Genomic DNA, 12,082 nt, shown 5'->3' on the forward strand with positions numbered 1-12,082 from the left:
TTGAACTAAGCGATCCAAAGTCATATGGAGGATTTTGAATAGCAAGTCAGTACCTTCATTTTGTGTACTATTCTTGATCTGTTTCCACTGCCGATATAGCCATATCCATCTGGCTGTCCGTCCGCCAGGTTCTACGCAATCTAGTCTCTCACTTTTAAAGCTACATGCATCAAGATTTCTCAAAAGTTTTCCGGATGGAACCACCATATCACTAAGGTGACATAGAAAAAATTAAAGACGGATTGTTTGACTGATTCGGACGACATAGTTGTCCTAATATTATTTAAAATTATTAGAAAACAAATCCTAATCTGGTTATAAATTTTCCCGTATAATATTTTAAAGCAACTCTTTTTCTGCTGACATAAGCCAGCCATTTGCAGCAATAAAATCAAACCACTCTAATAATCGTTTTAAGGGTCACCTCTAGCACCCCTGGCACATTGATAACCATAACAATCTTGTTTGCTGTTTGCTGTTTGCTGTCGGCAATTAAAGACTTGTTGAATGTGGGCGCTCCAGTACTCGTACTCTGGGTTTTCAGTGCCCCCAACTACAGTGGCAACTACATGCTAACTGAGATGATTCCACACAGGCAAACTGCAGCAACTGCCGCCCAAACACTAATATTTGATTTATGTGAGCTGGTCAGGGTCTGTGGAACCATAAAAGGTTGTTTAGGGAAAGATCGCACTTGGGGCTGACTGGTCAGCAAAGACCACTTCCATTTGGATGCTCATTACCGCTTGGATGCTTGCTTACTACTCATGATTAATATATCGTTCCAAGCTAATACTTCAACATTTACTTATCATCCTTTTTCAGTACTTTAAACCGCTTCATTACTTAGATAGTATGAATTTTTCGGCCTATACAATAGCTTAATACAAAAACTAACCAAAAATTCTCTATATCTTTATTTTTTGCAGTTGCTGAATACGTATAAAAGTGGCGATAGCAGAATAAATTTTGCCGGAAAAAAGGTCGAAAGACCAAAAGTGAAATCCAATTCGGAGTGAAAAACAAGTCGAAAAGTCAACAACTTGTGGGAGTCGAGCGTTCGTCCTCGAGTCCTTGAATCCTGCCAGTGTGCTCAGTGCTTTAAGTGTGCCCAGTGTGCGTCTGCGTGTGCGTGAGCCTGTGACTGCGTCCGGGTAGCGGAGAAGCCACAACGTCGTCCACAAAACCATCGACGTCCACAGCCGCCGCCGCCGCTGCTGCTGCCGCTGCAGGATCGGGATCGGGATCGGGACAAGGATCGGGAGCAGGAACTGGTCCAGGCAACCAGAGGAGCGGCGGACGAAGCGGCCAGCGACGTCGCAGTAGCAGCAGTAATCCACACGCCGGCACAACGAAAGCGACCAGTGGCAGCGGTGGAGCTGGCAGTGCCGGCGGAGGAGGAGGTGGCGGCGGCGGCAGCGGTGGAGGCGGAGTCAAGCAGAGCGTCAGCCGGAACAGCAACATCAGGAGCAGCAGCTCCAACAGCACCATGGCCTCTGCCAACCATCGCGGCGGCGGAGGACGAGGTGGAGGTGGTGCTGTCGCCGGAGCCGGAGCGGATGGCAATGCGATTGTGGGCCTGCAGATCGGTTCCGCCTGGTTTCAGCGTAAGATCAACCTGAGGCCGCAGCACCGCGGCGTCCACCTGGTCACCGAGGAGATACTCCGACAGATGCCGGAGCTGGCGCACTTCTCAGTGGGATTATGTCACATGCAAAGTGAGTCACGGCTACATTTCTCAATTACTTCACTTAAAACGAATATCTTTAAAAACGAACCCAATTTGAAGTTGGGTAAATTTCTAAAAGGGCACTGGCCCAAAGTTGCCATTTAAAATCATATCGCTTTTCGGGTGTCTATATAGCCATTTAGTACATCTTCGGCACCTTTCTGGCGGCCCTCCTAAGTGATTATCCGAAATCCAAGGCTCAAATGTCAGTTAATCGTGAGGGCAGCTGGAAAATCGCTGTTCAATTTGTTCAGCTACCAGCTCATTTCCATCGCATCCATCTTATTCCGTTCCCTGTCGATTTATACATTTCGAAGAGCGTTTCCCAACTATGAAGCAGAGTTGGAGTGAGTAGGAGTATAGTACTTTAATCGCCCAGAAAAAGCCAGCCATTCAGATCAGGTTTTCAGACTCTGGCAATGGAAAAGTTTACTCACATTACATTTTCTTTGTGCGGATTGTATTTCTCCGGGGGAATCTGGCTATGGCCGAGGCGTTTGCATTTAGCTGAAAGTTCAGTTTGACAAACAGCGAAATGTAGAACTTGCATACCAAATCAGCACAAATTGTCGTTGAATTCAGCAGAGGAGCTGCCGAAACTTGCAGGATGGCAGGATGGCATTTGAATGGGCGGCTGCTCCTGCTAATTTGTACTAGTCAGTAACTGGGTTAAACTACCCAGATAAACCGACTGACTTGGCCCGGTCACTTCTTTGTGTCTTCCTCCGAAACCCCGAAAATTGCAATTGACATTCGGACACAGTCTGACTTCTGGGTGACCAAAACGTGTGGCTCTGGCGATAACGCCCATGCCGAAGGTCTTGCCAAACTGATGTGCTTGAATAAATTTCAATTGAAGAAGATGTTTACTATATGAAGAGTAGGGCAAAAAAGTTAGGCAACATAAATATAGAAATTACTTATGAGTGAATCACTTGAGACGCCTTGGGACAAGCAATGATTAAAAGTGCGATTGCAATGTCCGTAAATCAAATGCTTTTTTAAGCCTCGTACCTTAAAAGCAATGTCTCGCTCACCAGGATGTCTTCGCACATCGCACATCAGACGCCATGCGATTTGAGTTCCTGTTCAAGTTTTATATTCCACTCCTCGGAATGCACTCGCAATAATCTCCGGATTGCAGTTCTGCAAAGTATTGCTTTTCCTGCGCTGCCGTGGTTGCTCTTCGCACACTAATTCTCGTATGGAATCCCCGCCTTCATCCTCTGCGGACAGCAGATACACTGGCAATATTGGAGGGGTGTCGGGATAGTTGGTATTATTCACGAAGTTTGAAAACTGTTTGTTTTAAAACGTTTCACCGAACTCTACCACCTGAAAAAAAAACATTCACATTAACACCGTGTTGCAAACTAAGATTTATTGTATCTGTTACCTAATTTATAATCTTACAAACAAGTGGTATAACTATGATAGATTATGATAATCCCTAGTGTGCTACCTCTGGAAGATCCTTTTTTCTGTTTGCATATCTCAATCTCCTTGAGCTGAGTAGTATTTATCTGGTAGACGAGGCACTCGACAATACCGTTCTTCCTAGTCCTTATTTCAAGTATATTTATTTTAAAAGTTCTTGTAATATACGAAATCGTCATTTTGACAACATTGTCAATAAACCATTTATTCGTTAGGCGTCTTTAAAAAGTCAATCCAAATGTATTTTAATGGTTCTTCGCACAGTGTATGGCAGTATAGCACATAGTACTAAGACGACGAGCAGGCAGTGCAAAGAGAGAAACAACCTCCGTAGTTGGCTGCCTTGGAGGCAGCTTCTTGTTGACAGTTCGCATTACAATGCTAGGACGCGCTCCGTTCCTTTCCGTCTTGTCTCGTCTCGTCTCGTTTTAGCCTGGGCAAATAAATAAAATCGTATCATAAAGGGGGGTTTTAGCCGGGAGTTGGCCTGACTAAAGTGAAAAGCAATCGTCGTCTTAGTCGCAGTCGTCGCTCATGTCTGCATGTCATGGTCTGTGGCTATGGCGTGTGAGTGCTCGAGGCGAACTTTTTTTAGCCCCTCCTCTTAACGATTTTCTACCTCCATGTCAGCCTCCAGTTCCATGCCTGTGCACGGGAAAAAGTGCATATATGGTTCCTTATAATATTTTGTAGAGTAAAGGGATCACTAGCCAGTCGATCTGTCCGCCTGTCTGTCCGTAGCTGAGCTCCACCTATCGGCGGTAATATGATCAAAAATTTTTTATTTAATAATAGCAAATAGTATTTAATAGTAGCAAAACCAAATCCAAATAATATTGTACATCTTAAAGCATGCGGACAAAGGACAGATGTGCTTTTGTGGGCGAATTAAATATTTTGAAAAAGTGTGTGTGCCAGTTTCTGCCCAAAAGTTTCCTGGTACCAATTTACATAGTTACATAAATAAATAGATGGTAGTTCAAAATAGTAATGCTTATTATAAAGAAAGTGGATGAAAGATAAAGTGATTGTGTATATTTTAGCTGCAACAATTTTATTCTGTGTGGCTCGCACAAATCGTCTTAGCCAGCACATCGCAGCCAGGTCTTTATTATTACAAACCTTTGCTCTCGCTCGCTCGTGTTCTCTCCTTTTTTATTTCTTTTGCCAAATCAGAAGCACGTGTGTCCCTGCCGCTTGCCGCTTGCCCCTTGCCACAGCCAACCCCCCTTCCACGGGCTGTGTGCGTGTTTGTTGTCTGGGGTGCTCACTGTACGTGTATTGTTTTGTGAACTGTAAGCGGAATCTAATTGAGGTCAAGACATGTTTATTGATTTTCTTAAAAGGACTTCCTAATTAGACACACTTTACTGAGGAAAGCCTGAGAACCCCTCCCACCTCTGCGCCCCGATTTAATACAAAAAGTAGGTAAATGCAAGCGAATGGGGGGCAGCTCCTTTCGCAGCTCTCTTCGGCTTTTCGGTCCCAAGGAAGGCAGCAAAAAAGTTAATTTCGAGAAAAAAAGGGAAAAAGGGAAAAATAATTTCAAAGCAACCTTGCCATATGTTGTTGTCTTTTACTATTGACCTCAATAGCCCCCATTTTCCGGCGCCCCACCCACTTTTGTTTCTATGGGGAAAAGCACAAACAACAGACAAGATGACACACAAATCACAAATACACAAAAGTGTAAGCCAAATGTAAAGGTAACTTGTTAAACACAAGAGTAAAGAGTAATGGAATGCAGGGAAAAGCTAAAAATGATATATCCACCAGAGCTCCGACTTTCCCGCCTGAGCCAGGCAAATATTTCCCCTGTATAACTTGGTTCCTTTTCCCTTTTCCCATTTCCCATTTTATTAATATTCATATGTGCGGCAGAAAGGTCGTCCGCTCGTAGAGCCGACCCCTACTGACCGCAGAGTGCCCCAGTGGGGCTTCCGTAACCCCAATGTTAAGGAGACCTCGGAGTTACCATGGCGGTATGTGTATTTATACTTCTGGCTTGAACAAAGCTAATCGCCTAGGGGCAGTTGATAATTTGTTTGGGGTTTCGCCTGAGCCCACAGTTAAAAGCTGGATTCGCAGAAGGTCAATACATTTTTGTCACCTATTTAAAATTAGGGTTTTTAGAGCATAAGGATCTTCTGATATGATTATTACAGTTCTTTAAAGAAATTGCCACTATTTGTATGGCGAAATTGGAAATATTTGTATTTTACGGAGTACGCCAATTAAGCGTAAAGTTAAGGATCTTTACGATGATTCCATGGGCGACTTCATGGAGCCGCAGGACTAGTCGATTTCAGTGGGGGAGAAGGACACTATAGCAATTTGCTGCATAATCGCAGGATCATATAAATGGCTCAACTTCAATTTATAACCCGAGCATATTTTTTAGCGCACTGAAAGAGCTGCAGGAACACGACACAAGGGAAAGGACTCCGCCGGAGTGTCCTTTGCGGGGGAGCAACACCAAATAAATCAACAGCCAGCGAAAGCGAAACCGTTTCGGGTGGGATGGGGTTTCCTTGGAGTTGGAGACGGGAGTTTTAGGAGCCTTCAGCATTGGGGATATGCTTTTGTGTGTTTGTGTGGGCGTGCTCGGTCATTTCTCTTTTCGCTTTCGTGACGACAGGGAAACTGCGAACGAGGGAAAACAAAACGTGGAAAACGGCGAAAATGGGAAAAGTGGAAAAGGAAAACAAATCGTGCCATGTGTGTGTCATACTTTGGGTTTCCGCTTATTCTTTATTCTTATTCCTTTATTCTACCATTTTGGCTCCTTTGGCATTAAAATTGCCCGCTTATGAACCGCAAAATGCTGCGCTACCCAATAAATCAATATTATTTATGCAAAACGAGCACGCCAAAGGTTTTGCTTGCCGGTCCTGTGGCCCGCTTTTCCCATTTTCCATTCGTATCTCTATGTGCTTGAACTAGTTTTACTCGGGTTTTTTCCGGTTCTTCAGCACCTGGCATTGAAAGCAGTTTTGTATAGCGTACCAAGCCCCCGATTTCTCTCCGTGATCGTTAGTTTTAGTCCTGGAGTTTCGGGATAAGCACAAAACTCAACGGCTATGTAAAAAGAAGGTTGATGAATTTTGGCATTTCCTTCAGCATTTCATTATGTAATACTATCACACACGTTCACATGCCAAACACTCACGTGACATTCGAAGGCGTACTGTGCACTATGGGACCAACGACCACTTTTGTGAGCAAAAACTGTCCTAATTGGCTTAAAAGATATCGAGATCCAGCTTATCCAGTATTGTTTTTTAATTAATATTTATATTAAATTTTCTTTTGTAATTAAAGGCAAATAATATTTGATGATGTGTCGGATTAAAGGAATATATTATTCCCAAATTGGTTGTTCTTATCGCAAATGAATAAAACTTTTAAAAGTAATTGATATATTTTTAATATATGTATATTTGTTATTATTTATTATTTATTTATTAATACCAGGCGGGGTACTGCCGTACAATACAGTTACATTTTGATCCCTAGTATTTGTCGAATCCGCCCGACTAAAGCTTCCAATCCTAGAACATGTACCTTCTTGAAGTACCAAAGAAACGCTTCTCGCAGCCTGTAGTCTTCTAGGTCTTTTTTGATTATTTTTAGTGGCCAGGACGTCGTCAGCTACTGTGCGGCCGTTTGAGTGTGGGTGCGTGTTTGCATGAATATATGAATGAACACAGCCAGCTGAGCTGAGTAGAGTTGGGTTGTGTTGTGTTGTGTTGTGTTGAGTTGAGTCCATTGTTAAACAGTGGGGTACTCCTCGCTAGTGTGTGTCCGTTGCGGTTGTGTGTGTGTAGAGTTGGGAGGAGTGTGCCCCAGCTTGTGTGTGCCGTCAGGATGTTTGACTTTGTATAATAAAAAGGCCTCTTTAAAAACATTAACAACTTTTGTAGTGCCTAAACGCCTGCTACATGTGCCCCGTACACAGGCACTGTTCCACCAGCCCAAAGACAGCCAATGCCACCCACTACCACTAAGCAGGCGGCCAAAACGATGCCACCTGCTACTTAAATATGCGTACTGCACTGAGAGAAATGGCAGTGGCCACAAGATTATGGTTATAATAATTATGTATCAATATTTTCGCCATACATCTTTACTCATTATACAGTTCTTGCTTGTGACACATAGGAATATCATTTTAATTGAAGTACTCATACTATTTCCTTACATTTTTAATAGTTTAAAATTAATAGTTGCAGATATCTAATGTAAAGTGGTCATTTTTTGTGGTGCGGAAACTTTTATTTGCGCTCGCGGCTCGTTGGCAATGGGAGTCGTAGGCAAACCCTGAAAGCCACCTCCTCCTATTCGTCCCGTTGGCGACCACAAAGCCCACGGCTAAATCATATTAGAGACGTCCTCCGGTTGGCCACCGGCTTAACGCTCTGGAGGAGCCCTTTTATCGCCTCCTGCCCGCGTTTCATAATATATATGTATATGTATATGGTGTGTGGTGCATGTGCTGTGTTTGGCGCAGTGGGAAAAGTGTCAGTCGAGTATTCCAGGCGGATGCGCCAGTTGAAGTTGAGCGGGGTGGAAGGAGCTGGGGACGCGGAACAAATGTCCACGGAATGCGGGCAAAGAATGAGAGGGCTTGAGGGGCGATGACAGAGACAGGTACAACTCCAAATGCCACTCAAAAGCTGCATTGCATTGCAGACATTCACAATTATGCTTGGACCATTAGCATATTTAATGCGGCGTTAGTTAAAGACACTTAAAGAAACCCATGAACAACATCTATAAATATTTAATAGATATTTAAAAAGTAAACAAACCACAACAGCCCTTACTTAACATTTTATTTACCATTTAATACCATAATTAAAGCGACAATAGTTAGAGACACTTGGAAAAGCCCATGAACAGCATATGTAAATATTTAATAGATATTTGAAAAGTGAACAAACCACAATCATCAACTGCCGTTACTTTACATTTTATTTACCATTTATTACCATTTTTTCCATATTCATATTTATTTTTTAGCCTGTTCAGAATAAAACAAGTTTATAGACAACGTTATAGCTATTATAGTTTGCCAACTTGGCAATAAGTGAACTTTTTTCTTTAGGCCGGCTTCTAATCGATGGATGTTTTCAGGCCAAACAAGTGGGGCTGTCTAGATTCGCTCCTTGCCATCGCCATCGTACTCGTCCTCGTCCCATTTTCATCCTCACTCCCAATCAAATTCCATCCCGCAATCAATTTGCAAATTTGCTGTGCCTTCCCGCGTCAAATGTCAGTTTGGTTTCATTTACATTTGCATTGTCCGAAAGTCGCCTCCGCCCGGATTTGTTCGTGGGTAATGTTTAAATTCCTGATGCCATTTACACTTGTTCAACATGACATAATCGCCTCGGAAATTATTTAGAAAGAAAGTGGGTTGGGCGTTGCGTTTCCCCCGCCATGGCCCCCTTCAAAAATCGGAACTTGGACATGTGTGTCCATATCTACATATATTCACATTGAAAGTCTCTGCTCGGGGCCGGAAAATTACATCTCTGGGATTTGATAATAAACTAATTTTCGCTCGGCTTCTCCCGCTGCCAGCAGCTTTCTCTTTTATTCATGAATACGCAATTAGTGTGCAAATTCGAGTGTTTCTCGTGTCGCCGGGCTATTCGTATTTACATACACCTATCGATTATTGAAACTAAATTCATTTTGAGTTAAATATTCAATTTGAGTCGGCTTTCATTGCACCGCTTGATATTTTCGGCATTGGCAACTGGCCAATTGTGAGTCGCCGAAAATGCAGGCAATTATTGTTGAATTTTCAACTCCAAGCATGCTCGTGTTCTGTACCAAGTCATTTCGTAGATATTTGTCAATGAATTCCGCTTGAAATGGCCAAACAAATCGGTTTTCGGAGTGAAAAAACTGTGATTGTATAATCTTTTATAGATTGTCATTGATGTATGTCAAGAATTACACTTTTGGTAAAAGTACACCATTTTATTTACGATTTACAAACTTTTAAATTATTATATTAATATGTTTCAAATACTAAATTCAAAGTGTCTATCAAGGGGACATGTTTATGATTTTCCCAAATTCATTGACTTTTCCACTCGAGCTGATGGAAAATCCTCCCCGGTTAAATTGACCGCATCATATCATGTCTAGTCACATAACTTTAGGTGAATTTATGATGCCTTATCATAGTGGCATACCAAAACACGACGAGTGTGGGCCGCCGGCTATACATTTTGACTAATTGGCGTTACAACTCAATTGAAAAAGCATGGAGTGAAGAAGCCAACGCCTCGTCGTGATGGTCTAATAACTGGGGCTAATCATTATAACTATTATTATTAATCCCACAGTAAACTAATTGCCTTTGTATCTGCACTTGTTTGGCTTTCAGTTCTTCACACCTCGGCGAGTTTAGCGCTAAACGAAAGCTGGGATCCAGACGTCAGGTGAGTAAGTAAACATGGAGAAGATGCATCCTATCTAAGCTATTGTCTTGCAGAGACGACATGGAAATGATGTTGAATAAAATAGTTCCCGAGGGTTTGCCCTACAGGCATTCGTGCGAGGGACCCGACGATATGGTGAGTATTTCGAAATCAAAATTCTCAAAAAGGATATATATTCGTGGTCAGAATCACTAGACGCGTCGAGCTTGCCTTGTCAGTCTGCTTGTCCGTATGCCTGTCCGTATGTCAGTCCGTATATACGTTAAGATCCTGGAAGCTGTAGCGGCTAGATAGATTGGGTAAATTACTCTGTCCAGGTTAATCCTGAATGCTAAGAATACCCACTGATAAAAAGTTCCGAGCAAATATGTAAACCATCGCAAGGTTCATTTCGAAATCAGCTGATCTTTTGCCGCTTAAAAGTTAGACGTATCTGATAGGCAAGGCACTCGATCTCTGTTGTTTTAATTTGAGTACCCCAATAACGATTCCAATATCCTTTCAGCCCGCGCACGTGAAGGCCTGCTTCCTCGGCAGCTCCCTGACAATCCCGATCACTGACGGCAAGCTGTCGCTGGGAACATGGCAGGGCGTTTGGCTTTGCGAGCACCGCGACCAGGCCGGATCCCGGAAGCTGGTGATCACGCTGACCGGATGTCCGCGCGAACAGGCCCGCAGTCCGCTGTCACCCGTCTCGCCGATCGCCAGCACGTCCAGTTAGGGGCGGCCTCGCTCCACCCGCGACAGCCGGTAATCGCGGGGGAGCGACAATAATGCCATCATTTCGTCGAGGCGGCTGATACTGCAGAAGAACATGGCTAAGGCGAACCTGGCGCAGCAGCGGGCGGCGGCGGTGATTGCCGCCGGTCGGGGAGGCTTGGGTGGTGGTCACCAGGATGCCCTGGCGCCACCCAATATCCCCGGCATGGAGACTAAGACCGGTCGCCTTCTGCTCCGCCAGCAGCTGCACCTCAATCTCAATCTGAATGTGCAGGAAACGTTGCGCGATGGCGTCGATATCGATGATGTGGATGAGGATGTCGACGAGGACCTAGACCTAGAAACCGTCACAACAGTGCCTCTTAACAATGAACAACTTAATGCTAAGGTCACCACCACAACATCCAGTTCATCAGCAGCGAGCAGTGCATTAGCTAAATTCAATCGTATCATAGACTCCACATTGGAGCGACCACCAGTGGCCGTTGACTACTCCGGATTGCCCCAGCTGAGCAGCGCCACACTGCAGCAGCGCTTCAACCTGGCCTATCCGGAGTTGGTGATCCAACAGCAGCAGAAGCAGCAACAGCAGCAGCAACAGCAGCAGCAGCAACATGATGCGACCAAGCAGATCAGCAGCCTCCAGGGGAACCCCAAATTGGATCGTGGAACGGACGCCGTTGCCAGCACTCCATTAACACTTCAAGCACCCAAAACTCCAGCAACGGCGACGAAGGAGCAACTGGATTTGGGGCTTCCCCACGACGATACAGACGTCGTCGACCACGATGATCATCCCCACCACGACGAGGATAATCAAACGAAACGAAATGATGTGCATTATTTGTTGAAACAGTTGAATAGTTTTAGTGACATAGAAGAAATAGAAATTGTTGATATGAAGCAAAGAGGTCAGCGGCCGCCGATGGCGTCCAGTTCGTTGGCCACCATGATGCCGCCGCCCTCGCCTGCACCGCCGGCCTCCCCATCCACGCAGTCACATAGACTGGGTCCGCGGTTTGCCTCCTCCGGCGACAGTTCGCTGGTCCTGCCGCAGCACCAGTTCGACGACTACCTGTTCGAGTCCTGCCACTACCTGGAGACAAACTATTTTGCCGCCACATACCGCACTGCCATGGTCGAGAGCAGCTCCCACGAGTTCCGGCCCTCGACCAACAGCAGCTCGAACAGCTTCGAGCTGCACGAGATGGAGGCGCCCAGTGTCATCTGCAAGGCGGGGGTGCCGCCTCCACTGGTTGCCAGTCATCCAGGTCATCGAGGTCATCCGCCGCCGCGATACCAATTCGAGTACCAAGCGGAGACCCGGCTGACCACCAGTGGGGTGCAGACGGAGCTCACCGTCGAATCGCTGGCCAAGATGAGCAACTGCAGCGGGAGCAGCTCCTCCTCTACGACGAGGGCTCCTCCCATCTTCCGGTGCTGCTACACGCCCATCGATCGCTGGCGGGAGAGAAGGCAGCATCAGAAGAGCTCCTCCGCCTCCTCGACCGCCGCACAGCCGCCCAAGAACGTCTGACCCTGGGCGTGGCAGTCCACGTGGAGACCCAACATGTGCCTGGCCAACTTAGATCAGGGATGCAAGCCAAAGGGAATTGGAATGGGTTCGGAATTCACAATCATGGGTTTTCTGGGTTTTGTGAATGGTTTCCACTTGAAATTAAAAAAAAAGGAAGACATGAGAAGCTTTTGGGGATTGGAATTCATATCCATAATACAG

The 12,082-nt window shown here is 45.1% G+C and overlaps 1 protein-coding gene across 1 annotated transcript; it reads left to right on the forward strand.

The window, feature by feature from the left end:
- Window positions 1-1,486: 1,486 nt before the first annotated feature.
- On the forward strand, window positions 1,487-12,021 carry LOC120446505. The gene is given in 4 exon segments (XM_039627512.2): window positions 1,487-1,718; window positions 9,570-9,624; window positions 9,678-9,759; window positions 10,130-12,021. Coding segments are annotated over 4 exon segments (2,118 nt in total). The 5' UTR covers window positions 1,487-1,489; the 3' UTR covers window positions 11,882-12,021.
- The last annotated feature ends 61 nt before the right edge of the window (window positions 12,022-12,082 follow it).

Source organism: Drosophila santomea, chromosome 2R, assembly GCF_016746245.2.
Source record: "Drosophila santomea strain STO CAGO 1482 chromosome 2R, Prin_Dsan_1.1, whole genome shotgun sequence".
Lineage (NCBI taxonomy): Eukaryota > Metazoa > Arthropoda > Insecta > Diptera > Drosophilidae > Drosophila > Drosophila santomea.